Source organism: Colletotrichum scovillei, assembly GCF_011075155.1.
Source record: "Colletotrichum scovillei strain TJNH1 chromosome Unknown Contig00005, whole genome shotgun sequence".
NCBI lineage: Eukaryota > Fungi > Ascomycota > Sordariomycetes > Glomerellales > Glomerellaceae > Colletotrichum > Colletotrichum scovillei.
Genome location: NW_023336263.1, coordinates 2,624,632 through 2,652,291, shown reverse-complemented (window position 1 = coordinate 2,652,291; position 27,660 = coordinate 2,624,632). Strand labels below are relative to the sequence as shown.

At 51.9% G+C, this 27,660-nt stretch overlaps 10 protein-coding genes across 10 annotated transcripts; 4 read left to right on the top strand and 6 right to left on the bottom strand.

The window, feature by feature from the left end:
* The first annotated feature begins 907 nt into the window (after positions 1–907).
* Positions 908–3,138, top strand: HER10_EVM0010882 (uncharacterized protein). Its single transcript, XM_035480327.1, has 4 exons — positions 908–1,391; positions 1,457–1,937; positions 2,005–2,246; positions 2,318–3,138. The coding sequence occupies exons 1-4, from the start codon at positions 1,046–1,048 to the stop codon at positions 3,046–3,048; spliced, it is 1,800 nt and encodes a 599-aa protein (XP_035334376.1). The 5' UTR covers positions 908–1,045; the 3' UTR covers positions 3,049–3,138.
* Positions 3,139–3,731: 593 nt separating this feature from the next.
* HER10_EVM0006100 (FMN-dependent dehydrogenase) lies at positions 3,732–5,440 on the bottom strand. Its single transcript, XM_035475695.1, has 2 exons — positions 4,952–5,440; positions 3,732–4,888 (listed from the first exon to the last, which is right to left on the bottom strand). The coding sequence occupies exons 1-2, from the start codon at positions 5,104–5,106 to the stop codon at positions 3,862–3,864; spliced, it is 1,182 nt and encodes a 393-aa protein (XP_035334029.1). The 5' UTR covers positions 5,107–5,440; the 3' UTR covers positions 3,732–3,861.
* A 1,211-nt stretch (positions 5,441–6,651) lies between these two features.
* Positions 6,652–7,836, top strand: HER10_EVM0012665 (uncharacterized protein). Its single transcript, XM_035482055.1, has 3 exons — positions 6,652–6,849; positions 6,910–7,231; positions 7,284–7,836. Exons 1-3 carry the CDS (start codon positions 6,789–6,791, stop codon positions 7,714–7,716), a joined length of 816 nt encoding a protein of 271 aa, XP_035334494.1. The 5' UTR covers positions 6,652–6,788; the 3' UTR covers positions 7,717–7,836.
* A 159-nt stretch (positions 7,837–7,995) lies between these two features.
* On the bottom strand, positions 7,996–9,848 carry HER10_EVM0001423 (cytochrome p450 monooxygenase; the record flags this gene model as incomplete). The annotated part of the gene is made up of 5 exons (XM_035471171.1): positions 7,996–8,435; positions 8,512–9,093; positions 9,156–9,224; positions 9,296–9,398; positions 9,474–9,848. The coding sequence occupies 5 exons, from the start codon at positions 9,846–9,848 to the stop codon at positions 7,996–7,998; spliced, it is 1,569 nt and encodes a 522-aa protein (XP_035333724.1).
* A 1,470-nt stretch (positions 9,849–11,318) lies between these two features.
* On the bottom strand, positions 11,319–12,872 carry HER10_EVM0000470 (uncharacterized protein; the record flags this gene model as incomplete). The annotated part of the gene is made up of 2 exons (XM_035470250.1): positions 11,319–11,396; positions 11,427–12,872. 2 exons carry the CDS (start codon positions 12,870–12,872, stop codon positions 11,319–11,321), a joined length of 1,524 nt encoding a protein of 507 aa, XP_035333654.1.
* A 662-nt stretch (positions 12,873–13,534) lies between these two features.
* HER10_EVM0005714 (uncharacterized protein) lies at positions 13,535–14,406 on the bottom strand (the record flags this gene model as incomplete). Its single annotated transcript, XM_035475319.1, has 2 exons — positions 13,535–14,143; positions 14,209–14,406. 2 exons carry the CDS (start codon positions 14,404–14,406, stop codon positions 13,535–13,537), a joined length of 807 nt encoding a protein of 268 aa, XP_035333999.1.
* Positions 14,407–15,492: 1,086 nt separating this feature from the next.
* HER10_EVM0008068 (thioesterase superfamily protein) lies at positions 15,493–16,090 on the bottom strand (the record flags this gene model as incomplete). Its single annotated transcript, XM_035477603.1, has 1 exon — positions 15,493–16,090. Exon 1 carries the CDS (start codon positions 16,066–16,068, stop codon positions 15,493–15,495), a length of 576 nt encoding a protein of 191 aa, XP_035334160.1. The 5' UTR covers positions 16,069–16,090.
* A 563-nt stretch (positions 16,091–16,653) lies between these two features.
* On the bottom strand, positions 16,654–18,187 carry HER10_EVM0003258 (acyl-CoA dehydrogenase domain-containing protein; the record flags this gene model as incomplete). Its single annotated transcript, XM_035472941.1, has 2 exons — positions 17,962–18,187; positions 16,654–17,899 (listed from the first exon to the last, which is right to left on the bottom strand). The coding sequence occupies exons 1-2, from the start codon at positions 18,027–18,029 to the stop codon at positions 16,654–16,656; spliced, it is 1,314 nt and encodes a 437-aa protein (XP_035333839.1). The 5' UTR covers positions 18,030–18,187.
* A 4,005-nt stretch (positions 18,188–22,192) lies between these two features.
* On the top strand, positions 22,193–23,792 carry HER10_EVM0012128 (fatty acid desaturase). The gene is made up of 4 exons (XM_035481529.1): positions 22,193–22,313; positions 22,390–23,182; positions 23,278–23,446; positions 23,503–23,792. The coding sequence occupies exons 1-4, from the start codon at positions 22,263–22,265 to the stop codon at positions 23,675–23,677; spliced, it is 1,188 nt and encodes a 395-aa protein (XP_035334463.1). The 5' UTR covers positions 22,193–22,262; the 3' UTR covers positions 23,678–23,792.
* Positions 23,793–24,782: 990 nt separating this feature from the next.
* HER10_EVM0000678 (cytochrome p450) lies at positions 24,783–26,624 on the top strand (the record flags this gene model as incomplete). Its single annotated transcript, XM_035470448.1, has 6 exons — positions 24,783–25,135; positions 25,210–25,419; positions 25,482–25,614; positions 25,676–26,298; positions 26,355–26,408; positions 26,471–26,624. 6 exons carry the CDS (start codon positions 24,783–24,785, stop codon positions 26,622–26,624), a joined length of 1,527 nt encoding a protein of 508 aa, XP_035333664.1.
* Between the last annotated feature and the right edge of the window lie 1,036 nt (positions 26,625–27,660).

The following is a 27,660-nucleotide window of genomic DNA, read 5'->3' as shown; positions in this document are numbered from 1 at the left end:
CCGTGTAATGGTTGCGCCCGGTTTTCTTTGGCGAAAACGAGTCGGCACCCGGCACCGTAGCCTTTGACTACCTACTGAGAAAGCCTATGATGGCAGTTGACAACTTTGTTCGTTGCCAATTTCAGCATGGTTGCCAACCAGACGTTCTGGGCACCTTATCCGTAGATTGAAGTTTGTTAAAACAGTGGCTTGGCCCACACCACCACTAAGGACTCACGCACTAGACTTCTCCGTTCATGCCGCAGCTGCGCGTCACGTCGTAGCCGCGCGCAGCCGTCAAACTCTACACCATCGCCCAAATCAGCTCATCCCTGTTGCGTAGAAGAACCGGGCTCTGTGAGATTGACAGCCTTACGGAGATTCATGTTTGGTCTCCAGTGAGATTCAGAATTCCCGGGTTCCCAGGCGGTATATTCTGCGACGCTGTTGGACATATCGCGAACGCCAGGAACATGCCTATACACAAAGTCCGTGAGGCGTGCGGGTAGGAGGGACGATCCAGTCTTGCATGAGAAACTTGTCATCCCCCGAAGGATTCGAAGTGGTACTCTCCTTAACGGTAGCCTTGAGCTTGTTTGCACAGAACGGATGAACTGATTGACATAGACGGGATGAAGTTGTCTTCGCGACATTGTGGACCACAACATGCCATCACTGAGGCTGGTTCTAGACTGTCTGGGGCGAAGTACTCAAAACTTTCAATATGCCTTATCTAAGCGATCGAATGCTTATAGGTTGTGACCGGGGGCTTATAGCTCGTGTCATCGTGTCTAATCCAAGGGTGGCAATATGTGGGCGTTTCATGTGGTCCCGTGTCTGCACGTGTGGCCCGCTGCTTGGCTAGGTACTATTGATAGCAATGTGGTCTTCTAAGAGCTGCTTGGCAAAGAGGCGCTATGCGTAGTGAGTAAATTGCGAGCTGGTCTTGATTCTGCATCATAATTAATTAGATCTTTTCTGACAGACGATGGCTTCGAGAATGCGCCGGTCTTACCGGCTGTAGCAGTCCATAAATGTGCAGCATGTTTTCCGCTTCTACCGACGCATGTTGAATCTGCGCCAGGCCGACCAGCTCCTCCGTCACTCATTATTTGTTCTGTCCACTCATTACAACATGTCATTCAACTTACGTTCATTACTGCTTTCTGGCTCTTTGCTAGCGTCGTTACCAGTGGTTACATCACATGCATCGCATCAAAGCATTAGCAAGCGCGATCTTTTCGATGGTGAAGCCGTCATCATTAAGGGGCAATGGTCATGTAGCCCTCAGCAAATCTTAGATATAGATCAGGGCGTTGTCGAGGCACATGAACTCGCAAATGCAGCTCTTACTGCTCTTGGAAAGTCCAATGTCGCGAGGACCCCAGCGTACTTCTCGTGGTTCGGACCTGGTAAGCCAACACACCTGTCGTCTCTTTCAAGATTTCAAAGCGCTTACTTCGCCCTTACTGCATAGAAAGTGGAGGTCCTTCAGCTTCCAACCTCATTGAAAAGCACTACCGTCCTGTAATTGACTCCCTCAAGCCCCCGAGTGTCGAAACAGCTTTCCGATTTTCCCCTGAGCCTTTGTTTCCCCCCAATACTGTGACAGACAAGAGTCTTGTCTTCGGCTGTTCCGGAAACAATGGACCCTGTGCAGACGGTCAAATGGTTGCGGGTGTACAGAGTGCGACAGATACCGAGGCCGCAGTCTTTGGGACCACTTTACTACTTCTATGCGAGACCTTCTTCGATAAGACCCGGCCTACCAACCAGGGAATGGTGAAGCAATGGCAGGCTGAAAGTGCCATTGGCGACATGTCGAAGGGCTTCGTCTTGGTCCATGAGACCCAGCATATGCTCATTGCCACGGGTGCGGGAGAGCGTGCGGATGATCTCAAGAACCCGTTCTTCGGATTCCTTGATGATAGGTCTGAGGACTGCTACTCTGCCACATGGTAAGCCATTTCCGGACTCGAAACGACTCACTTACGAGATCAATCTGTTGACTTTGATAATGCATAGCTGCTCCCGCTTGTCAGCAGCAGAGAAGGTGAAGAATGCGCAGAACTATGCCATCTTTGCACTCGATTCGATGGCATTCCCTGACGCGGAGGAACAGCCCGCTTGCCCGGCATCGCCTGCCTCCTCTACTTTGGTGCGCCAGAAGCGCCAAGTTCGGTTTGACAACTCGACCACTTCGTCGGCGCCACCTTCTTTATCTCGTACTCCCTTGCCGCCCACCATCATTACTTCAACCAGCAAGCGTAAGCTATTCCTTCGAGGACGACATATTTCCCACTGGTTTCACATTGCTAACCAAAACGGTCTGATTTAGCCCCCTCGAGAGTTGCGACTCCGACACCTTCTCGCAGCACAGATCCCGAAGTCATCACAGTATCAGGCACTGTCGCAGTCGTCATCCCCGCCGGAGCCGTCGCCTTCGGCGGACCTGGTGGTGGTCTTGCCTCGTTCGGAGGCGTCATTGTCCCCGTGCCCGAAGGACAGACCGTCAGCGACCCCTCGAAGGACCCCCAACAATCAGGACCAGATGAGCCCACCAACACCCCTCGCCAAACCCAGTCCCCGACAACGAGCTCAAAGCCCGTCAGCAGTTCTGCGCCCTGTAGTAAGCCTGCAGAGAAGACCTACAAGCCAGCCGTCGAGAACGTCTGCGAGGATTGGTCTGGCATGAACCAGACAGCCTTCAAGCCCCTTATTGCAGGCATTCCTCTCGTAGACTGGGAGGGTGCTCCTGTTGTGTCGACTACGTCTATCTTGGAGACCGTGGAAGTGACCACTATGCTGGTGACAAGCACCGCAGCCCCTGCGCCATCGGCTACACCATCGGCGGAGCCAAAGGTCGACCCTGTCGCTTGCTACAATTTTGACATCAACGCGTACGGATACTGCTGCCCTGGTGAGGGCAACCCTTGCCAGAATGATATTGGAAAGTGTTACTTCAATGGAGAGGGTGTCTCAGGCGGCGCGAGTGGTGTCGTGCCCGATGGTGCGCGATGCCCGCCTCCCCCAGGTGCCGAGTACTGCAGAGGTGCTTGCGAGGAGTAGAATTAAGAGTGTTGAGAGCTTACAGCGGCTTGATTTGGAATTCGAAGATACGAACTCGCACATCGCGAGTGCTCTCAATAGAGATACCCTTGGAATGCTCTTGTAGACGAGCAAAGATTTGAGCTGTAGAGTTAAATATTACTCAGGTAACTTCTATAAATCCACTCTACGGGTGGAAAAAGGAAATTCGGAAAGATCCCACTTGCGATGAAGCCTTCAAGAGCGAACAGCCTGTCCTATCAGTTTGGTATTCAGTGTCACGAAATTTCTACGCATCTGCAACTTCTGACACTGCTTGTTGCCTTTGTCCACGATAGTTGTAGAATTAAATTACTTGATTCGGCTGGATTTGGCCTCCGCTTCGGGGCCTGGACCAGACTCATGAGTAAAAGCTCCTCTATCCATCAATGGGAGGCTAGTTTTAGAGTAATGCCCCTTGCCCCTGCCTTTCGGAGGATTATGGTCCCTAAGTTTATGGTCAGGCCGCCTCCAAAGACGATAGAACTTGCGCTTTAGCCATTTCGTTATCAACGAGAGGCCCATATGGAAACTTGCGTTTTACCACGCATACTCAGCTCTTTGTGGTATTAAAGTGCAGGGAGTTTGAAAGCATCTATTGAGGCGAAGTCGATATTGGTGACACAGAACGATGATTAATCAATCATTCTCGAAGGGCGTTCGGTCAGAATGAATGAAATTGGCATTGATCTATCGTCTAATACGTTGAGGCTTGGCTAGAAAGCAAACAAAATCCAATCTAAGATTATCTTGCCTGGGTCATGACTACTCCATGAAAGGATGAAACACCCATATCTATAGCTTCGCAACACCGAACCCGTTCTGCCTGGCCCGTCCAAGCAGACCTCTTGAGATGTCCTTGAGCTTTGCGGTTCCCATCAGTGCCATAGCTCTTGTCAACTCTCTCTCGAGGATGTTGAGAACTCCCTCGACTCCCTTCTGGCCATCCCAAGCCAATCCCCACAGTGCAGTTCTGCCGATGAGAACCAGATCGGCGCCGAGGGCGAGGGCCTTGAACACATCGGTTCCCCTTGTGATACCGCCGTCGACAATGACTGGGATCCTGCCTCTCACAACGTCCGTGATCTCAGGTAACGCCTCAATTGTCGACGGCACACCGTCAAGTTGGCGCCCACCGTGGTTTGACACAACGATGGCGTCTACGCCAGCCTCTACTGATCTTTGCGCATCTTCCGCAGTCAAAATTCCCTTCAAAATGATCTTCATCTTGGTTTGCGACTTCAGCCAAGGAATAACCTCGTTCCACTCCAAGCTGGCGTCGACGAGATGGTCGTGGTTCTCTTCTTGGATCTTCTTGTGCTCCGCCATCGTCTTAGCGCGCAAGAGCAGACCGGCTGTGGAAATGGCTCCGGACTTGCGCGACTCAACATTGGCCATAGCAATTCCTGGAGGGAGCTCCAGAGGGGTTCTCCGTTCTTGCAGGCGGTTGCCCAAGATAACAGTGTCGACTGTCAGGACCAAGGCCTCGTACCCCGCGTTCTCGGCTCTCTTGATGAGCTTCGCCGTGAGATCTCGGCTGCCGAGGAAGTAGAGCTGGAACCAAGGACGGGGGTAATCTGGGCCGCGCTGAGGGATTGCTGCTGAGACATCCTCGAGAGAAGTCGTGGCGTTGCTTGATAGTGTGAGGTTGGTTCCGAGGTTGAACGCGGCGCGAGCAACGTCGAGCTCGCCCTCCCCGCCGACTAGTTTCTGATAGGCGCTCGGTGCGATCGCGATCGGGATATCGTAACGTTTGCCGAAGATTGTGGTTGAGGTATCAATGTCGCTCACGTTGCGAAGCATTTGAGGTCGGAGGAGGATGCTGCACGACAATCAATGGTCAGAATGCTAATCAGCCACGGAGATTGTGGGGGATGCGCCTCACTCGTTGTAGGCTTCATGATTCCGCGCGAGTGTGTACTCGTCATCGGCGCCGGTCACGTAGTAATCCCATACTGGCTTGGCGAGCTTCTGTTGCGCGATCTTATGGACGTCGGCGATGTTCACCGGCTCCGTGATTGGCTCTTTGATAAGCGTCATCTTGCCTCGATTGCTACGTCTGCCTGGTGTTGCTTGGTAGTAGAGGCCCAGGTTCAGGAGAGAAGCTATCGTCGTCAAAGATCAAGCAATTGGAAACCTTATCAGCGCGAGAGGACGGGACTCGGAGCTTTATTTACTCGACCGAGTGACGGTCCGATCTCGGGCCCACGATGGATCGCGTCACTCGGTGCATGCTCGGTATCCGCCCGGCGGTCTCGTGAACCGCTGCAAGTTACCCAATTCACTCGAGGGCGGATGAACTACCGTCGAACCGTGACCCGTCAGACTGGATCGGTCCCAACCAGAAGGAAGCTTCGTTGCTTCAGCGTTCGTGTTGGAGCTTTATTTAACGTCATACTTCCAAAGCATTGGTGAAATAACCCTTGCCTGACATGGAGCTTTCCCTGCTAGAGCATTAGCTGCTTGTGGGGTCATGGCTCTCGTCGGGATTTTTTGCCTCTCTCAGAATCTGGAGCTGTGAGTTCTGGGGAATGACTAAGGTGACCCCCAACAATCCACAGATACTCCAGAGCTCCGGGTCATGTCCCCAACATCTCAAGCTCAGGACAGAGGGGCACGTGGGGGGCAGGTAGAGGTCGTTTTCCAGGAAGAAATCGAAGTCTCGAGTTATTTCATCATTCGAAGCTTGACTGAGGCTCTGCGTGACAGCGCGGGTAACCTGCCTTGGACACACTCATCTGGACTGTGGGGTAGCAGTGCTGCTCAGGTCACAACGGCGACTGCACCGCCATGCCCTCAACATTGATCTGTACTGCGTTGCTAGGCAGGGTGGAAACGGAGCTGCTGCTTAATGATTTCATGACGTTGTGGGAGATTACATGAAGTGCAAACTAGTCACCGAAGTCGGTTTCTAGAATCGTCAATTGAACTGCGCAGGCTGCCTTCGGGTGCTAGGTATTCCGGATGCCTGCACTTCGAAAAGTAAGACCAATGAGCCGAGATAAGTTTCCTCCGTATTGATGTCAGAAAGTCAAGGACTGACAAATGGCCGCACAATCGCACAGGACATCTGAACAATTCAATTTGTCTCGGTGAGTCACGGTGAGATTGAAGATCACAGGCTCTACGCCGAGGTGTCGTGTTACGACGTCTTCGCTGACCTACATCCATGCATCACTGAGTCTGCCTATCGAATGCCCAATGATCTTCAAGTCTAGTACATCCAGGCATCGGATTTCAAAGCATCTAACCTCGAGTAGTATGGGTTTCTCAAACGGTCGCACGAAAGTATTCGGGACAAGTATGTTGTGCAAGCCTCAACTTCAAGCTTTGTCAATTGTCACAATACACGAGAAAGCTCTCAACTCCTCCGTGTCGGACAAGCTGCCTGTTGTAAGCTGGCGCGCGGGACTAGGCTCTCGTCGCGTGGTAAGCGGCCTGAGTCGCGACTTTTCCAGAACCGAAAAAGCGCTAAACTCCAGAGAGTCGTCCTTGTCGTCATGGAACACAGTGGAGAAGCATTTGTCAGCTTGAACTGTATTAGCAATCCGCTTCACATTCCACCTACACGAATAACTACAGCATCTTGCAACATATATATGTGCAATTGCAACATCCCGCGTTATCTTAGCTTTGATCGTATACACTTGACATCATAGTCCCAATAGTTTCCATCTAAAACCATTGTTTACCCTACTCCTATCTCATCCCATCCCATCACAATGGCTGCAGCACGTCCCACTGGTCTCATCGCCAAGAAGGGCATTGAGCTCTTGACATTCGGTAAGCTATTTAAGTTAATGAACTTTGAGTTATGAACTCTTGCTAAACGACTGTATTCAGGCACACCGAATGGCTACAAGGCTAGCATCATCCTGGAGGAACTGAAGGAGGCTTACGGGCTCCCTTTCGTGGTCCAAAGCATCAATATCATGCAAAACATCCAGAAGGAGCCATGGTTCACGTCACTCAACCCCAACGGCCGCATCCCTGTCATCGTTGACCATGACAACGAGCAGCTTGCTGTCTTTGAGGGCAGCGCCATTCTCAGCTATCTGACGCGCAAGTACGACACTGAGCACAAGTTCTCATTCGCCCTCTCAGACAATGACTACACCCGAGCCGAGTCTTGGATTGGCTGGCAACACGGTGGACTGGGACCCATGTGAGTGTAACCGTCTCATGACGTTGAGGGGAGAGACTAATGCTTCCACCAGGCAAGGTCAAGCGAACCACTTTGTGAGGTTTTCCAAGGAGAGAATCCCCTACCCCACCCAGCGCTACGTCGGTGAGACGGAGAGACTGTTTGGCGTGCTGAACACGCACCTCGATAAGCGGGACTTTGTCGTCGGTCCGGATCGCGGACGCTACAGCATCGCTGATATCTCAATGATTGGGTGGGTGCAAGGCGCTCCCATGGCAGGCGTGGATATCTACCAGTTCCCAAACGTCAAGGCTTGGTTGGACAGATGCTATGAGAGACCTGCTGTTCAGCGAGGTATCCAGATCCCCAGCTCTCCGTACATGTCCGTGGCTAGCATGGAGCAGAGACTGAAGGAAGAAAAGGACCTTGTTGAGAGTGAAGCTGAGGTCAAGAAGCAAGTTGATGATGCGAAGAAGGCTTACGGTTACGTCTACTCATCACCTTAGATTATGGGTGGAAAACATAAGTCGCCTTCGGCCTTTGTATGGTAGTGTTGAACAGAGCTTTTGTGACAGGAGAGAAATTGTAAAGCGAACTTCACTTTGAATGGAGATAAAGTGCAACGCCCTAGATGTTCAACCCGTCTATTCTAATCCTTGCAAAAGAAACTACCGATGTCCTCAATATAAGTGCCCTGCCCCATTCTATTCCTCAAGTGTTGAAAAGACCTTTGTCGAAAATCAAATTGAAGTCAAAGCCTCGATGAAATAAGCCTCCTTAGGAGTCTATTCCTCCTCAACCCGAACGGAGAGATCAATCTCCTCCTTGCGTCGACGAACCGAGACCTTGACATCAGAGTCCGATTCGCGCGTGAACCCAAACTCTGCAAACTTCGGCTTCTGGCCCTCGACGAATTTAATGTCGTACTTCAGAAGCATATGAGCAAGCAGCACCTTGGCCTCATTTCCCGCGAAGAAGCGGCCCGGGCAGGAATGCATGCCGTGACCGAAACCCATGTGGTTCACGCTGGTGCTGACAAACTGGCTGACCGCGTCATTGGGCCCCCCGCGCTCGCGGTAGAATCGATAGCCGTCGAAGACGTGGGAGTTCTCGTAGATTTTGTCATCCCACATGCGCTCGGCTGAGACGACGGTCGCGCTGCCGCGGCTGATGAGGGTTCCGTCGGAGAGCTGGACGTCTGCTGTGGCGCGACGGGCCATTCCCACTTATGACATATGTGAGCAACGGTTCACTCATGTTGGGTCTGCAAGTCGTGCAGGTGGAATATCGAAAGAACTTACCGATCTGATTAGGCTTCAGTCGCTGACTCTCCTTGAGAACACTGTCCATGAGCTTCATGTTGTAGAGCGACGTCTTCTTCCACCCTCCTTCGCCAATAACTTGAATGGCTTCTTCTCGGAGAGGTTGGATAAGCTCAGGGTGCTGAAGAATATCGTAGAGCGTCTGGGTAACTAGGTCCGCCGTGGTATGAATTGCCACGCCAGCCAGGATCAACTGCGCGACCGCTGGATTAAACTTTTGCCCCTTCGCCATCTCCTTGAACCACTCGATGGCATCGTTGTACTCCTCGACGGAATCGCCTTCCTGTTGACGGTGCTTGATCTCCGCAAAGACTTGAGTTTCGGCGTCTCTGATGTACGCGCGCAGCTTCGTGGGTCCGGGGAGGAAGTACACCACGATGCCTCGAAGGAACTTGGGCCAGAAGCGAAGGTTCTGCATCGCGTGAACGCTGAGCTCAACATAGCCTACGATGGTGCTCAGCCATTTCTCGTTGCGTCCTAGCCGTTTCCCGACAAAGATCCGGGATGACATCCGGGACACAATCTTGAGGATTTCATGTTTGGCCACCGTGTCATGCCATTCTGCACCATTCATCAGCCCTGAGTTAAAGTCCAAGATGTTGACGTTGTGGGATTAAGTTTACCAGTCGAGTCACCTAGCGTGTCCTGTAGGCTTTCTTCAACTTCCTGCGAAAGAATACCCGAAATCTTGCCTGGAAAAGATTGTTCAAGGTTAGCATTAATCAAGGCGCATAGGTGGCTACAAGATCGCTGCTAGACGTACCAAGGGTCTTGGTCAGCCTCAGCTTGACCACATTCTGAATACGTTCGGAAGGGTGGCAAGCTTCCTTGTAAGCCTCGAAGCCTGCGTATTGTCCTTGGAAGTCCTTCGTCATGCATGTTAGTAAAGTCTTGCTCGTCGAGCAGTCGAGTCCCCTGTTATTCCCCCGTGGAAGACGCACCTCAAATAGGCCTTGAACGAAGCTAAAGCGCTTGTCGTTCCGAATCTCCTGGCCAACATCAGGTGGCAGAATGATGACATCTCCAACATCACACAGCACACGGAAAGGCTTGCCGAGAAAGTCCTTTGCAGATGAATACAGCATTCGGTAGGAATTGAATACGAACTCCCGAACAACCCTGTCCGAGGACCACTCGAACCGTCCTTTGGGATTGAGATACGGGAGCTTGGTGCCATGGTCTCTCATCCAGAACAGGACGAGAATGGCAACTGGTACACATGTTCCGAGCACATAGTACCAAGGGGTTTGGCCGACTTCTTGGCGGTCCGTGGCCGCGTTGATGAGCGATTCGTTGGAAAAGGCAATAGTCTCCATAATGGTCGTGTAAGAATTGATTTATTGTCTGGCGCTTGATTGGTGCATTGGTGTGCAGACAGATCTGAGAGCTTCAATCCCAATGTGGCTCGACGACATATACCCATCATCATGACGGACTCTCGGACTGACGACAATTCGGTGGGACGCACCAGCCATCCGGACGTTGAACCTCCGCGAGTCCGCGATCCGTAGTTTTCGGACGAATACATGTTCAAGCCGGCCCGCGTCCGCACCGACTGAACACAATCCGAACGGCATCCTCCCAGTTCAAACCAATCAAAAGGCCTTTTGACGGGCGTTCGGACAAATGTTGGTCGGAGGACGGTGCTCATCCCACCGGTCTCGATGTCGCAAGTCAGTTTGTCTCCAGTCTCAACTGCCAGCCAAGACGCGGCTCGTACCGAACGTGAAGCCTAGCGCCAATCAATCTCTCTGCTTACCCAATACTCTTGGGGTTCATCTCCATCTGCCGGTGGGATGAATAAACCACGTTCAGGAAAGTTACGTCACGACTCAATGATCGACTCAAATTAAAATGTCGTCAGGAAGTCTAATCTCGTCGTTTCAAATTACAATTACCTACGGCCACTACCGATCTTGGCTTAATTGCACATACTTTGTTTAAATGTTGTGGAAGTAGGTAAGAGACGGTTCCGAATTAGTAGAGGAATTCTAGCTATCTTCGATGGAGTCGGTATGTCGGTGTACTCCGCCAGCACTTGCCCGGGTCCGAAAGTTTCATCTAATTCTCCTCAATGTTACCCTTCAGGCAGTGTCCATCTTTTCTGGTTGCAGGCAGGTTCTCAAGCAAAGAGCCAGCAGCGTTGTTACAAGCAAGTTAGGGTGACATGATTTCCGATCACGAAGCGAGAGAAAGAGGTGCCAAAAAAGATGCAAAAAAGGGCCCAGCAAGGAGTCGAACTCAAGGGGTCGAGGTCCGTCTCAACAGAGACATGTGGAAATCCCACGACACCAGCTGAGTGTTCCACTGGGCCAAGGCGCCCAAGCAGGCGCCTTCTACTGTGTGTGACTGGGGAGGGTGAGTTGACTGTATAGGCTTTGGCTGTTGGGCAATGAGAGTGGGCAACCCGGATGGGACGAGGCTATGATAGAGTGTGAGGCAAGGGTGGGCGCTAGGTGATCGTGGGCCATCATGTCCGCCGTAGGTGTCCAAGTGATCCATCCAGGTCCCGGTACGAAGCGAGTGCTACATGCACAGGTCCGGCTGGGCTGGCTGTACGACGTTGGGGGCTGATCCTCGAACGTAGTCCGATCAAGGTCAAAGGAGGCTTCAGGGAGCACGCTGATTTCCAGCAGGGAAAATGTTCACGGGATGATATTCCCGCTGCGTTGAGAAGGGGGCATCGACGATGAAGATGCGTATGTATCAACCCCGACATCGGTTGCTGCTAGCTGAAGGGACCTAGAGCCCAATTGGTTGGGTCGGATGGAAATTTACATTTCCTTTCAATTGAAGAGATCCCTCCACATTTCCTTGAAGCCATAGTGAGGAGCCCTGGAATCGTATATCTTAGCCGATGTTCCCTCCTTACTAAAGCGGTCAAAAACGGTGACTTGACCGCCCCCTGCTGCATCAAATAATGTCTTCGTCGGCCTGGTGGCTCTCTCACGGATAGTTTCTGCCACAAGGGGCGCGACATCGGCGTAACAAGCCTTTAGCTCGCGCTCAAGCGAGAAGTACGGCTTCTTCGCCAATTCCGGCGCCATCAGGTTGTAGGAGCGCGTGATCGCATTAAGGTCGTTGACGGCGAGGTTCATGTACGAGCTCTCAGTTGCAAGCCAGTCAGAGTCGCGGAAGGGCTGTACCAGTGGCCGAGCAGGCTTCGTCGGCGCTGCCTCTGGTCCGGCTTCGCTAGTGCTGTTGCCCTCGACCGCCTGTTGACGCACTTTCGCCATGACAGGATCATCGGTCACATTGGTGGGAACCGAAATACTGTCGCTGTTTCTCTTGCGCGGATTATGGCGTTCCTCTGCACGGGCATAGTCCTCGGCCAGTTGCATCTTCTCCTCCAAGCTCCCACCTTTTGACGAAATCATCCTGGCGACGTGCCTCCTCCAATCGTTGCGTAATCTTGCCCTGAAGATGCCAGCGGTTTTGGCCAACTCTTGTTGCTTCTCTATCCATGGTGGCACAATCTCCTGCCTCTTGATCATCTTGTTCATTATGTATTCGGTGGTATCGATGAAAGGGTTATCGGCTCTTGCGTCTCTTTCTACCCCCTTGCCGCGAGGGATGTTCTTGAACTGCCCACGAGCAATGGCGTCTTCTATCCTCTCATTGGCCAGCGACTCTAGACCTGATATAGTGTTCGGCACAGCTCGAGCTGCTGCTCCAAATCGGTCCCGAAGCTCTTTCCTAAACTCTTCGCGTTCCTTGGCGCTTTGCCCGCTCTCCTCCTTGAATCCTAGTGCAGTATATGTCGAGGCCTTCTCGCGAGCATTCGCAACCCGCTGGCTAGGGTTCGTCTTTGACTCTTTCCGCATCCGCATATCGACGGGCGGGATCTGAAATTGTCCCCTAAGCTCGGGCTTTAGGGGCTTCTTCGCATCGTTGAGCATTCGCAGAACCGTATCAGACTGCGACTCGTCTCCCGTCCAAGCCTGCGCCGCAGCTATTGAACGTGTTCCCTCGCCTGCTGAGGTGGGCATTTGAGCTTCTGCGAAAGCAGATGCGTATTGGGATCGGAATTTGGCGGTCTCGACCTTGTCGAGAAGCCGCTGCTTCAGCTCTTCAGAAAACCCGGCATCCTCGATAGCTTGACGCCCGCGCCGGCCACCAGTCAAAAGAGCTTCCTCTGTAGCTTCCTCGAGCTTTCGCGCCATGGCTCCCTTTTCTTTTTCGAGCCCATTGTTACTGCGATCGGGTGTCGGAGCTTCGGAAGCTTCGGGGGATCGGTCGGACGTGTAAGGTCGACATCTCGCTGCGAGTGGTTCGGTGCGCCAACGTGATGATAGACGGCGTCCCCAGGCCAGCGGTGTTTGTGAGAGCCTAGTCGCCATATTCAAGATCCCAATCCTCGGTGGACGTCGGGGGACAGAACATGGTTGAGAGGGTCGAGCTACGGCCGCGGGGTTGTTAAGAATTAGCCTTGCTTTCGTGATGTCAACGAAAGGAAGAAAGTGGCGATTGACGGAGTTAAGCACGGGCCAGCGTTCTACCAGCCGAGGTATCCACCTTTCCACGGAGCGCGATCGGGATGGGCCCATATTTTGTTCGGTAAGACGGTGCTGCCAAAGCCGGCATATTTCGGCGATCCAATGCATCTTCGCCATCACGGTGATCAGCATCCAATTGTAAATACCTTGCCTTGAAGTTGGTGAAAAGCAGATCTGCCGCTCAAAGAACAGTTTTGCCGCTACTTCTATTGCGATTACTATCATCAACATGACTTGCCCTGAACTTGTAAGTTGACTAGCAATCTACTATACTACGTTTCCCATTTGCTAGTACAATACGTCATCCAGGACCCTGAAGCAAGACTTGATGAGATTACTGCGCACCACAGTGATCTCTAAGCCACACATGATATCTCAAACACTCAGACTAAGAGTGAGATAGTTTCATCCATTGCCCGAGGAGAATCGATAAATGCTCACTTGACTTTTTTTCCATCGCAATCCTCCATCCCTTATTACTTTCCAAAGATCTGGTGGCCTAATACTCAAACGGTAAAGTCTACCAACACCTTATCCATCTCAGCGTTAAAGCTTTCATAATAATTCTGTCTCTTGTTCTCAAACGCATCAAACATGGGCTTCGCGGTTCCCACCGGGATCTGTTCCTCTCCATTGACCCATCTCTGGTAGACTTCATCGGCAAATTCGTCTACCGGCATGCCAATAGCATGGCCGTTCTTCAAATCCGGCTGGTTCTTGGCATCGTGCAGTTCCGTCTGCACTGCAGGCGGGTAAACTTCGACAATTTTGACCTTTGAAGACGCATCCTTGAGCTGGGATCTGAGGGCGAGGATGAAGCCGTGCATGGCAGCCTTGGAGCCGCTGTAGTTGGGGCACCGCTTCATTGGGATGAGGCCGAGCTGAGAAGTTGTGTAAAGCAAGGCGGTCTGCTTGTCTTTCTTTGAGAGATGGGGGAGGAAGGCCTTGGTCAGGTGGACGTGGGAGAGGTAATTTGCGAGAAGCTCATCGTAAACGATGTCCAAACTGACGTTTTCAGGCTTGGTGAAATCGATACCTCGCTGAACTCCGGCGTTCAGGAATACGCAATCGAGATCAGGGTGCTCGTTGATTATAGACGCAGCAAAATCTGGGATCTTTGGACATGCCGTTAGTCTTATCCTTTACAAGACCGTCATGAACGGCAAGAGCCTCAACATACCGACTCCAATTTGAGGATATCCACAACGGCTGCTGCAGCTTTGCTCGCACCGTGCTTCGCAACGAACTTGTCGAGATTCTCCTTTCTTCTACCGGCAGCGATGACGAAAGTACCATTCTCGACAAGTTTGTCCGCTAGAGCTGCACCAATTCCCGAGGTCGCTCCGACTAACAGGACTTTTTGGTAAGGCAGAGACATGATGATTGCAGATGAGCTGGCTAAAACCAATTGTATATGTGAGATGTGATGTAATAGAAGAAAGCGATAGCCAACGTAAATGTTTAGTATTGCTCAGATTTGGCTTGGAATCACAAAACAATCGGGGTTTATATTCGCATGCATCCAGGTTGGCTAGCAGCTAGGAATCTCTAGACTCTAGTGAGCCCATGACATTTGTAAGCCTCTACTGGATTTATCAGCGTAAAACCTGTACAGAATCTGAACACTCGACTAAACTCTAGCTTAGAATATTCTGGGCTGATCGTGGAGATGGATCGGTCCGCTTGTCGTGTACGGACTGTTCCGGTTCGCCTCCTGGTCCAACATATAGCCAATTGGGGGCCCACGTCGATTCAGCTCGGATTACCCCCACACCACGCTATAAATTTGAGTAGAGAGCCAACAACCACGGGTCTCACTACAACAAAAGCAATACGTCATCTCGTCATTCTTTTTCCTACTGTGACAAATGTAGCAAGTCAGTCCATGGTGCGCTTCTAATTGACTTAGGCATGCGTATCTTCCTATGCCGTTCAAGTTTAGGCTCGACCTACTCAATGCCGGCGTCACTGTCCACCTTCAGTCTTCGAATACTACTACATTAACAACAAACTTGAGCAGCGGCATGCGTGATTTCTTTAGGGTCTAGTATACTTGAAGGTATTTTGGTCTTTAAAGTGCCAGGTTTGAGTAAACTACTGAACTTCAAAGATTTGGCAACGCCCCGTCACACCTATGCTCGCACTCTCATACACAAATTGGCGGGGACAACTTCTGGCCGTCAACTTGGCCAATGCCAATAGTTGTGCTCAATGGTTCACTCGCGTAACAGTAAGCTAACTCTCATCGTTGTGTTGAGTAAATGCTGGACTACTTTATTCACTCCCAAGAATACTATCTAAATGTAACTTCTAAGTTTACTAAGCCAGCGCTTGATTCCATGCAAGCTGAAGTCATACCTCGGAGCTCTTTTGTGTTGTTCAGATGCTGATGTGATTTCTATGCGTGAATTCAACCCCCTCAAACAGCATGCTCGTCAAATTATCCTCTATAAATCCTTAGAACTCATAATTTATTCTTAATTGAGATATACAAGACTTCCGCTGTTGCAAGCACTTCACCATTCTCATTCTCCATTTGCGCCGCAACAAAATGCTTCCGGCCCTCAACCCTGGCTATCCTCGATCTCACTAGCACCGTTCCCGGCGCAGGAACAGGCTTTCGAAATGACGTGTTCAAGTAACCAGTTCTGAAGTCTTTGTTGGGCTCTGTTCCTGCCGGCCTCTGGGCTACAATGTGAATGCCCGTAACTTCATCCATCACCAAGGCAACAACGCCTCCGTGAGCCGTCTCGGGAAATCCAATCATGCCATGGTCAAAGGTGATGAGAGAACACAACTCATCGACCTTCCAATCGGGGCCTTGCGGCTTGGGGTGTATGATCAACCAGGCTTTGATTGTGTCTGGTGTGTTGAGAGTTCCGCCGACGTATGTGTTCTCTCTTGTAGGGAGGACAGTTCTGTTTTGAGAGACTTGCACCACGTGGGACGAAGTGTCACATTGGCTGAGGATTTTGGCACACCATGGGATGGATGCAAAGTGCTTGTAATCAGGGTGTGACTTGACGTGGGTGTCAGCCATGGTGGGCGAGTTAATAGATGGGTCAAAAAGCTGACCTCAAGACGTTGACGATAAGATTGCAAGTGACAAGTGAGTGTGAGGGGTCCGGCCCCAAGACCTCGGGTTCGGACTGTCGCGGTGGGTCTCCTGAGACACCCGAGGTTGTGTAACTTGGAGGGGAAACTAGCGCAGGGGTTGGAGGACCCTATCGCGTCCTTGCAGTTAAGCTGAATGCACGTCGAGGCTTATCTAGAACTAGCTAGCACTTGAGGCGTACAACCTTGAGCATTTTTTTCTGCACTCTATCAACGGGCACTTGTCGATGTATCGGACGACACGTGGACGTCTCGGTTCTAGTCTCATTCTCGAACTCTTTGTATCATGGTCCGAGTAGCGGCTTAAGCACCCATGACTCGCAGCCCATCAATGCCACTCTAACACGTAATGAACCTTCACGGATCACGGAAGCAGACATAAAGCATATGCACAAGTTCCTATCCTATACAATCACATCAGTCATACATATCATGCAGTGAAGACGGTTTAGGCGACAGAAACTGTGTTTTAAGCTTGTCATGATCTGATTTCCAAGCCATCGAAAGCTTCTTAGAGTTTCGCGCCTCGATCAGAAGCTCGTTTGTGCTCCTCGCGCCACGCCAGGTCACTCAGAATCTCCTCACTCCCACCGCCAATGACTTTCAGACGGAGGTCCCGAGAGATCTGCTCCGTCATGGTCACCCCCTTTTCATAGCCCATCCCGCCATGAATCTGCTGGCTCTCTCTGACGGCTTGCTCTACAATCCTGCCGCCTTGGATCTTTGCCAACGCAATTCTGCTTGCAACGTCCTTGGTCTGCCAGCCGTGGATGTGGACGTGGTAGGCAATTTGCTCCAGCCACGCCCAGTGACCCTCGACCTCGCGAGCAAGCGTCGTCAGCTTATGCCGGATGATCTGGTTCGAGGCGAGAGGTCTTCCAAACGTCTCTCGATCATGTGCGTGCTGCAGCGCTTCCGAAAGACATATTCGGGCTTGTCTGTTGCAGTCCACTGTGAGGATGAAGCGCTCCTTATTGAAGTTCCGCATGATGATAGGGAACGCCTCGTTCTCTTTGCCCAACAAGTGGTCAGCTGGCACCTTTACGTCTTCCAACACAACCCATGAGGAACCACCGGCGTTGTGCCCGGAATTGTGGATCTTCCTGATCGTGACACCGGCAGAGTTTAAAGGCACGACCAGCAGCGAGATACCACTCCGCCCTGGCTCGCCCATTCGGACGGCGGTGGTCATGTGCGTTGCCCAGGGTGCTCCTGTAACCCATTTCTTGCGGCCGTTGACGACATAGTGCCTGCCATCGGGAGTCTTCTCCGCAGTAGCCCGAATAGCGCTCACATCACTGCCAGCAGTCGGCTCCGTGATGGCGAGACAGAAGCTAGTCTCCCAGGTAAAGAGCCCAGGAAGCCATCGTCTCTTCTGCTCCTCAGTTCCGGCAGCAAAGATGGGCGGCGCACCCACATTAGATGCCCCCGCCAGAGCGAGGGGGACCCCACTGGGGATGCGGGCCATCTCGTCCATGAGAATCAGCTCGTGAAAGACATCCAGCTTGTCGAACGGGGTACCCGCAATAGTCATGAGCTCCTTGGGTCGGTACTCTTTTGGAACATCGAGGAAAGCAAGACCGGACTTGGCAAACTTCAACCTCGCAGATAGAGGGGCTTCCCCAGCTGCCTCCCATTCCTGCGCGTAGGCAAGCAAGTGAGTGTCGACAAAGGCTCGTACGTACGTCTGGAACCGCCGGTGAGAGTCATTGTAGTAGGGACTCTCCAAAGCATGGAACCACGCCGGTTCGCCCCACCTGAAGCCCGTGTTAGATGACAAGTTGAACGGAGGAGGAAAAAGGAGGGATCGGGGTAGTACGGAGCGAGGACGCCTGTCGCCTTGTATTCCTTGCCGGGGCCGGCCTGCCTTGATCCTTTGGCGGTCATTTCGGGTATGCTGCGATTTCGTTGCCAATTCTGTTACACATTCGATGTGGGGAGTCGTTGACGATGAATGGAGATCCGTGTACGAGAGGCATGAGTCTCGTAATCGAACTGGAGCTGGTCCTTGAGAACACTCGGGAACGCTTTTTGATGAAATAGCAGGCGATAGACATCGCGCGGGGAAGAGGAAGTTGTAACCAAAGCATGTCACGCTATTAACCTTGCATCTGCAGGGAAGCACTTTCAAGTGAAGTTTGTATCAGACGTGACTAGTTCAATGCGATGCGATCAAGTTGGCGCGAGTCAAGAGAGCAACAACCAACGGCGATTGCTCAATCTGGCCGGTTCCGCCTGGTCTCCGCTTTAGCTCAAGAGGTGTTGGTCAGTTCGTCCGGGGGAGAAAACAAGGGGTATCGGTCTTGGCCTCCGAGAGACAACCCACGGGGTCCTGACAATAGTCCGAGGACCTGGATCCGGCTCCGTACCAGGCGTCTATCAGCCCCAATCAAGAGAGCTTGCCTAACGTGATTTACGACCAGTGCATCGTAGCGAGAACGAAAGCTTGTTTCATTGACAATCCCAGTTATTCGGTTGTGGAGTGCCAGCGACTCGTCTAATTCGTGGTCTTTCAAATCCCCTCACGCGGCAGGGGGGAACCTACAACTTCTTTTAGACTTTCGTGCAACAATGTCAAGTACTCTTTACACGACTTCTCACGTCGAACGATTGTAGTAGAATGCTAAACATATAACTAAACAGTGGTCGACCGAAGATCCTGTACTTCGACAATCTTTCCACTTCTCGGGTTAACAGCGAGTTCCTGCATGGTAACAAACTTAATCCTCAACGGGTTGATTAGGTCCTTCTCGACGTGTTCCCGAAACATAGGGCGCACCACGCCTAGCTCTTCTCTCAGCTCCGCATGCAGTTGCGAACTCTCCTCATCTGTAGCCGGTGTAAATGCGACATTCAGAGTCAAGAGGTCCTTTCTGTCTTTTCGTGTAACAATGGCTTGCAAGCGCCCGACCGGCCGGTCTTTAAGAATCGTAGACACTATCCGTCGAAGGTCCACAAAGTCAACGGAAACGGGGCCGAGGCGTATGGCCGTGCGGTCCCTGTCAAGGACACGGAAAAGGCTCAGAGCTGGGTCAACCCACGCGGCCCGGTCTCCAGACGGGTAGCGAACAATGGGCATGAGCTGCCGCTCCAGGTTCGTCACAACCAAGCTGCCCGCTTCTCCTGGGGTCGTAGTAACCTCGCCGTCTTCAGTGATGATCTCCACGATAATGTTTGGGTCGTTGACTTGGTGAAGCCGGGGGTCGTTTGTGTAGTGCTCTTGCTTTGGTGGTAAGCCGATGATTCCGCAGTCCATAGATCCGTAGACGACTGATCTTATGGTTGCATTCGGGAAGGCAGCTTTCAGCAGCCCGGCCTGATCCTCGTAGAACGCTTCCCCTGAGAAAAGCAACAGGCGGACATATGGGTGGCTCTTGCCAATGCTGAGGATGCGTTCTGAGAGTTGAGACATAGTGGTCACAGTGGCGAGGACGACGGTTGCCTCGAACTCGACGATCTGTCTTTCCATAGACTCCAAAGAAACGTGTCCAGCTACAGGAAGCTGGATTGCACCGCTCGGAAGATGATAGACTGAGAGGATGTGCAATAAGAAGCTCCCGTAGAGGTCGCCGGCGTAGAACAAATTGGCAACCATGTCTCCCACGCCGACTCCGCAGCGTCCCAAGCTCTCTGCTAGCTGTGTCGAAAGTCCATGAAGTTCCTTCTGGTTGTAGAACGACACTTTGGGGTGTGTGGTTGTTCCTGGATGGAGCAATGTTAGTATGCCTGTATTACAACTTGCTTGAACCGTCATGAAGCCTGGAAGGCAGCCTATGAAAAGTGGTATGAGAAGTGCGCACAACTTGCCTCCAGTTTTGAAAACAATGCCATCTTTCTGCTTTGATGTCACAACCTGACTGTTCCGACATGTGTTTGATGCCCAGAAAGACTCATGGTCCACGACGGGCAAATCCCATAAAGACACCGTCGCATCTTCAAGAGTCTTACACGACTTCCAGGACTGGGCGTAATAAGGAGAATTCAATTTGACAAATCTGATGAAGTCTGTGAGACTTCTGGCCTTGGTCCTGCTGTCCTTGGAAACCGTCATGTTGTTGGTGCAGTCAGTGCATCTAAAATTCGGGCCCCGAGTTCAGCTCCAACTCAGGGCTTCGAATAAGTACCCAAAGATAAAGTATGGCCTTCGGTTATGCCACATCAATGATCGAGTTGCCCCTCATAACCGCAACATAGATACGAATCTCACCGGCAAACGGGTAACGGCACGCGCAAGCTGTCGGACTTGGCTACTTCCTAGATCCTCGCCGTTGGACCTCCCTCTTGCGCATCTCACAAGGGTTCTGCATTGTATGCGTACAGCGATCTAAGTTTTGACTCGCAGGGAGTTGCGACGGCTCTGATTGAGGCAAGAGTTGCCATACTGACAATTGTGAATAGGTATCCGTACTTGCGCCAAACACAAGACACACTGAGGGAAAGGGTTGCCCCGGATCCCGATCCTCGTAAGCTCTGCTCATTTCTAGAATCCACAACGAAGCCAATTAAGCTTTTGACTGCTTCCGTCCAACGGTGCAAAGTCTCGCAATCTGGACAGGACGTGCGCCGAGGCTCCCGCTAACCCTAACCTTGCGCTCAGGCCCGGCCTCGTCAGATTGACAAAGATAGCAGATGGTGGCTGGCAATGCGAGAAGAGAGATCATAGACGGCTCAGCCACGGAGCCGGTCGAACTCGTTTGGGAAGCTCGAAAGGGGGCGCATTGGCACATGTCAAAGGTCAAAGAGAAATGAATGACTTGTGCGTCCCTTTCTCCCGCAATCCTCCCCCCCTCTTTCCGTAAAGCCCCGAGTGGGACGCGACGTTACCGCACGGTCCCATGTTTTGAACAGCTTGGGGGCGGTCTCTGAATCTGGGCAATGAGGGGAGAGGGATTGGAGAAGATGGAGAGGTTCCTGAAGCCAAAGACCCCCACCGTTCGGCCAATGGAGTTTGTCGAAATGCCACTCTGTCAACAAATGGAGTTCCCAGGGTCCTGTTTGGTGCTACCACCGTCTTTCTCTGCCTTGCAACTCCACGTTAAACGAGATTCAAGCTCAAACATACACAGTGGGTTTCATTTCCCACTTGGAAGCAGAGAGCAAGGGGTGCAAAAGTGTTGGGGTTGAGAACCTTTGTGTGGGCTTTTTCCAAGACTTCTGTTATCCGCACGTGGAACCGGACCCTTGGAAATCTTCCATGACTAGGCCGGATTGCGTTTAGTTCCGTTTAAGCGACGAAGCCTCTTCTTGAACGTGCTAGGATCTTGCAGCAGATTAGATCCGCGTTTCTCAACACCTACCTTCCGAGTCCCCAGATACGCGTTCACCGCCCGGGACTGCTGGCTGCCTCTTTGATTGTTTCACCTTATGGTACCGAGGAAGGTCTCCTAGAACTGGCACTTCGGCCGCGAGGCCACGTTTGCGAAGGGAGACACCGAGACATTCTTCAACACTTACGGTACCGGTTTTTTGCTTTGTGCTCTACGTGTGGCTGTCATCATCGAGTCATGGAATATGCTGCGGAATACGCCCAGCCCGAGGCTCTGCGATGCTTTGGGGCAAGCCACAAGGTTAGACCCAGTGGCGAGTCACGTCTCGAGGCGGTCTCGAGCAATTCCAAACACTCGACTTTTGGCAGCAGTAAGATGAAATTTTCTGCCGCCGAGCCTAACTCCCCCAATGCATGTGGGCAAGGCAAGGCAAAGACAACCTGGCAAGGGAAGGGGGGGAAACCGAGAAAAAAAAATAGTCCAGACTGTTTGGACCCCTATTCCATGGATCGTCTCTCACCGTGGGTAACGGCCCACCTTTAATGCTGCCGCTCCTAAAAAAAGGGTCAAGGAGACACGTCTCTCTCGTTGGCGGTCTGCTTCCCGGGTCCCTTCTGAAGTCTGACTGGAAACCTTTTTGTCTTTTCCCTAACCTCGGGCACCTGAGAAAATTTCACCCTTTTCCCCAGACCTCTTAGCTTCAGCTTCCCTCTGGTTCCTTCCTTTACTCATCCATAATACGGTGCGGTCTCGAGAGCGTATCCTTCTTTCCCTTTCGTTCATCTCATATTATATCCATTGAGCAATAGTGAGGTGATCCCAAACAAACCTGGTCTGCACCTTATCACACACAATGGCGACCCAACGCACCTCGTCTACCGTGGTGGTCGAGAAGCCCCAGAAGGTTAGTCGGCAAACAGCTTCCGATGCGCCGCCATCGATCTCGATGACCGATCATTGATCACTGACCCTCCTCATAGAAGACCAACGAGCCTGTCTTCCCTGATATTCAGACCATCAGAGATGCCATCCCGGCTCACTGCTTCGAGCCGTCGCTCGTGACTTCCTACTACTATGTCGTCCGCGACCTCACCATGGTCGCCGGCCTCGTCTGGGCTGCTCTCACCTACATCCCCGGCATCCAGGACCCCATCCTGCGCGCCACTGCCTGGATGGTCTACGGCTTCGTCCAAGGTCTCATCTGCACCGGTGTCTGGATTCTCGGCCATGAGTGCGGCCACGGCGCCTTCTCCAAGAACGACAAGGTGAACAACATCACCGGATGGGCCCTTCACTCCTTCCTTCTCGTCCCCTACTTCTCATGGAAGTTCTCTCACCACCGCCACCACCGCTTCACCGGTCACATGAAGAAAGACATGGCCTTCGTTCCCGCCACCGCCCCCAAGCCCTCCAAGAAGCCCTTGTTCGGAAGCATCGACCTTCACGAGCTCTTCGAGGACACGCCCATTGCCCAGGCCATCAACCTGCTCACCCACCAGCTCTTCGGATGGCAGGCGTACCTGTTCTTCAATGCCACCGCCGGCAAGGGTAGCTTGCAGCGTGAGGTCAACGGTCTCGGACGTTGGTTGGGCGTCAGCCACTTCGGCCCCACCAGTGCCGTCTTCCGTCCCAATGAGGCCATCTTCATTGCCATCTCTGATATTGGCCTGGCTATCACCTTCTCCGCCCTGTACTATGCTTCCACCATCCTCGACGTCTCCACCGTCGCTCTCCTCTACGCGGTCCCCTACTTCTGGGTCCACCACTGGCTCGGTACGCACCCCCTTCCCCTCACTTGTGATCCTTGAAGCTTGGGCTTTGAGTTTCACAAGCAAATGTGGCTATCATAGTGCTAATTGACCACTCAGTTGCCATCACTTACCTCCACCACAACCACCCTGAGGTCCACCACTACACTGAGGAGGGCTGGACTTTCGTCAAGGGTGCCATCGCCACCGTCGACCGTGAGTTCGGCTTCATCGGCAAGCACCTCTTCCACGGTATCATTGAGAAGCACGTCGTTCACCACTTGTTCCCGTAAGCTTTGCCTCTGATCATGAAAAGTCTCGCGAGCCGGCACTAACAGACCCTAGTCGCATTCCTTTCTACAAGGCTGACGAGGCTACTGAGGCCATCAAGCCTGTCCTTGGTGACCTGTACAACCATGATGGCCGCAGCTTCCTCGGCCAGCTCTGGTCCGTTTTCGGCACGCTCAAGTACGTCGAGAACGACCCCAACTGCCCCGGCGCCATGAGATGGGCCAAATAGAGGGTGGTTGCTGTATAAAATACAACACGGTTTTCTTTAGACGAACATAAAGAGACATAGAGGACATAGACATTTTTAGACTCAAAGACCGCAGAGTCAAAGCTTGATAGAGCGGGAGCACGTATGGAGTTTAGAGACAAGGGGAAATAGATGAAAAGTTCTAGACCAAATGGCAGGGCCAAGGCTCAGAACTCTTTTGAAACTGCATCTCCACCGTGAACAAGGCACTGTCTTGTCATTCACTGAAATGTGAGGTATTCATATTTAAGGTTCTCGTGATGACAGACGCGTTAAAGCTGATGAATACTTTGCGAAATAGGCGACCTTGCCGAATAGTTTCCTGAATAGGAAATGAAGTACCGCGAGGTAACTGAAAATGAGTAATGTGGGATTACACTCGAACAGAGTTTACACCAAGCACATGAGATTTGTCGGTCGAGTGCAACCTATCTCCATGTTCCCGCTTAGTTTGCATGACACGCAGTTTCTCAGCCAAGGAGTAGCCCAGTCAATTGGTGTACAACATTCTGGACCATCCGATTCGCGCTTGCGTCGTCTCTTGGGTGCCACGTTGGTGAACTTGCTTGTTCCCAGACCAGAGGGAAAGCCCAGCAAGCTGGCTTGCTGGGCTCCCATCATCCGAGCTAATATAACAGAGTTTACACAGCTTGAAACAGTGCGCGCAGCATATTCACGACAGCCTCGCAGGCTGGCGATGGCTACATGTACATCTGAACTGAGTCGTGTAATTCAAAGGAGCCTCTTACTATTGTGCAAATCCAGCCACGTACCGTAACCTCCGGTCTAGGTTGGCTTGCGCAACTTCTCAGCAGGAAGCACCGGGGGCGAGCGGGGGATAGAGATTACGAAATAGCTCTTGCAGACTTGTGTGTGTTCGTCTTATATCATCCCGAGGAGATGGCTCCGGGTCTCGTGTCATAGATGATCATCGCCCGCTTCCTGTCAAAGATTTTTATGTCCTTCTGTGCTCTCGTTATCTCGGACCTGTCATCTCATCACTCATCAGTCATTCTATTGTTGACAACCTAAAGCATTGTCAGCATCTTACACTGATCTGATCAAGACGATCAACAACGGCGGTACAATGGCGTCGGCTTACATACTCGCCGTCTACCTCCTAGTGGTTGTCCTTGCCGGACTTCAACTCAAGCAGAAGATCAAAGCTCTCAAGTCTCCTCTAAGGAAACTCCCTGGGCCATGGTACGCCCCTCTCACAACACTGCATCTACGTTGTCTCTTTTCGACAGGCACCATCTGGAAGTTGGTAGAAAGAAGCCACAACAAGTATGGGTCAATCGTCCGACTCGGCCCCCGACAGGTCTGGATCTCTGACAAGGAGGCCATGAAGCAGATCTTGGTCAAGACAGATCTACCCAAAGTTGCCATGTATGCCGAAATTTCCAGAGACAAGTTCAGTCCCGGCCTTTTTGGCGAGATGTAAGTCGTTCTTTTTTTTTCTGCCCGCAATGTGCACTTGCAACATGAGCCTAATCCAACGCCTCTGGAAACAGTCGCCAAGAGCCGCACAGGCGCCTTAAGCGTTTCCTGTCTCCTGCTTTTACGGTCAACTACATCGACAACCTTGAGATGTTCTTTGAGAGCACCGTTCGTGACGTGCTCAACAAGTACCAGGCGCAGATCAACGAGGATCCGGTATACCATGCAAAGCAGGGTATCGAGGTCGACTTGATGGATGACCTTCACAACGTGGCCCTTGACATGTAAGCCAATAATTTCACAGATACTTCTGGTTCTCTTGCGCGGCTTCTGACGCGAGTGACAGCATGGGAGAGTGTTCATTCGGCAAGGGGTTCGGACAGACCAACCCCAACAGCTTAATCGAAGATGGAGTCGACGAGAAGATTTGGAAGTCAATCCCTCGCTCCATTTTCGATGGTCTCAGCAAGCGATACCAGGCAAGTCAAGCCTTTTTACAGACGAAGTGTCTTCATTTCCTCGATGCTAACTTGTACAAAGACTGTATACGTCAAGAAATTCTTCCGCGCCCTAGGAATCGATCTGCAATTCGACTGGCCCGCCGAGATGATCACAGCAATTGACGCGGTAGTACAACGACGCAAGCGCACCTCGGACGTCGAGCGCCGAGACCTCCTCCAGCACCTTATCGAAGAGGGCAAAAAGCCTGACACGGGCACTAGCATGTCTGCCCGCGACATTGTCGACCAAATGGCCGAGATCCTCCTCGCCGGTTCCGAAACAACATCCGGCACCATCGGCTGTCTCTTTCTCGAGCTTGCCCGTAACCCCGATGTCCGTGCCAAGCTCTTTGCTTCTCTCCCATGCAAGGGCTTTAACGACGAGATTGTGACGAGCAAATCGGTTCGCAACGAGAAGGAATACGAGTATCTCGAGGCCTGCATCAAGGAAAACCTCCGCTTGCATCCTATTGCTTCGGAGATGGGTCGCCGGACTGGCAATCAGTGGATCAACCTCTGTGGCTATGATCTGCCGCCTCACACAGTAGTCTCGGCTTCGTACCGCGATCTTCACCGCAACGAGGCTTTCTGGCCCCAGGCAGAACGGTTCTGGCCCGAGAGGTGGCTGTCCGAGGACAAGAGAGACGGGGCACCCGCACCTGAGTAGGTCTCAATGGATTCCTTCCCATAACAAAGTCTTGGTACTAACGAAGCTCTAGTATGGACGCGTACTACCCCTTTTCTGGAGGCAAGCATTCGTGCATTGGTATTAAGTAAGCCATAGTACAATGCTTCTCGTTATTATCGAGTAACTGTGCTAATAAAATTGATAAAGCTTTGCGTGGGCCGAGATGAGAATGGTTGCCGCCAATCTCCTACAAAGATTTGACGTGCTGGAAGTTCCGGGTCAAGACATAGACTTCCGCCAGTACATCACCATGCAGTTTGCAACCGGTCACTGGAAAGTTGTTCTCAAGCCAAGAAATTGATTACAAATCAGTAGACTCTTACGAAGAAACGTTCAAAAAAGCATGACTTTTGGCATTTAGATCGGAAAGAATTTATATTATATCTCTCTGGGACGGAGCTGCAGGGTTGAGATTTATGTTCAAGCGATAGCGTTGTAGGCCAACAGAGTCCAAGGCATCGATCTAAGGGCAAACTGCGATATAGACATGAGCGAGATTGGATAAATTTGGGTGACGGTATTGAAGGTGCGCAAGAGCTGAAGAACCAACTATCTAGATAGGCTACCTCTTTCAGCACTTGGCTGACCCCCCGTCCTCGAGTCCTTTGTATCGGTTAACACGGATAAGAGACTTTGCCTGATATACTGCAATAGTCAACACTCCCACCGGCTATGTTGCATTCAACAGCTCGGAGGGACTAGAACAGGAAGATCTTGCAAAGTACCCCAATCCCAGCAATGACCACCAGCTTGACGAGGTGAGGGTATTTCTGGGACACTACGTGGCGGGAAAACTCCGCTCATAAGACACAAACCATGTTCCTTACTGCAACGAAATGCATGTGAAAAGCTTATTCGCGAAGGAGTTTGCAAAGTGCGAATGGTTTATCTGCCCTTGTTAAACCCCCGCCAGGGGTTTGTTGCATGCTATACCGACGGACCGACGTTAACGTCTCAGTAGCATGGACCCTGTTGATTCGGCGTGGAGCAAGCAAATGGCACCAGAAAGCTTATTTCATGGCTACGGTGGGGTAGTTAACACGAGACATATTGATCGAGCCAAAGGTCGCGCGGGGGTAGGGGCTTGGAGAAGATGGCCGTTGGCATAGCCTACTCGATATAATCTAGGCACAGGAATTTCTCCACTCAGTGGGGGAGACAGATTTGAGTGACTCGGAAGTTGGGAGGGGTTTCGGCATCGAAATTGGGCCCGAGAAGACGCTTTCCCCCGGAGGCAGAAGAGCCGGGATCGAGGCAGAACAGCTTGCATCAGGGTCCTACTTTACCTATCTGAGGTAGCAGATCAATGATGGCCGAGTCATTTACTATCATGACCG

Bases quoted from the DNA above. Each gene is read 5' to 3' on its own strand.
- HER10_EVM0010882 (XM_035480327.1), top strand. From the start codon at position 1,046: ATGTTGAATCTGCGCCAGGCCGACCAGCTCCTCCGTCACTCATTATTT. The intron at 1,392-1,456 runs GTAAGCCAACAC...CTTACTGCATAG, and splicing joins CTTCTCGTGGTTCGGACCTG to AAAGTGGAGGTCCTTCAGCT. The intron at 1,938-2,004 runs GTAAGCCATTTC...GATAATGCATAG, and splicing joins GACTGCTACTCTGCCACATG to CTGCTCCCGCTTGTCAGCAG.
- HER10_EVM0006100 (XM_035475695.1), bottom strand. From the start codon at position 5,106: ATGACGCTTATCAAAGAGCCAATCACGGAGCCGGTGAACATCGCCGAC. The intron at 4,889-4,951 runs GTGAGGCGCATC...ATTGTCGTGCAG, and splicing joins AATCATGAAGCCTACAACGA to CATCCTCCTCCGACCTCAAA.
- HER10_EVM0012665 (XM_035482055.1), top strand. From the start codon at position 6,789: ATGGCTGCAGCACGTCCCACTGGTCTCATCGCCAAGAAGGGCATTGAG. The intron at 6,850-6,909 runs GTAAGCTATTTA...GACTGTATTCAG, and splicing joins CATTGAGCTCTTGACATTCG to GCACACCGAATGGCTACAAG. The intron at 7,232-7,283 runs GTGAGTGTAACC...TGCTTCCACCAG, and splicing joins CACGGTGGACTGGGACCCAT to GCAAGGTCAAGCGAACCACT.
- HER10_EVM0012128 (XM_035481529.1), top strand. From the start codon at position 22,263: ATGGCGACCCAACGCACCTCGTCTACCGTGGTGGTCGAGAAGCCCCAG. The intron at 22,314-22,389 runs GTTAGTCGGCAA...CCCTCCTCATAG, and splicing joins TGGTCGAGAAGCCCCAGAAG to AAGACCAACGAGCCTGTCTT. The intron at 23,447-23,502 runs GTAAGCTTTGCC...AACAGACCCTAG, and splicing joins GTCGTTCACCACTTGTTCCC to TCGCATTCCTTTCTACAAGG.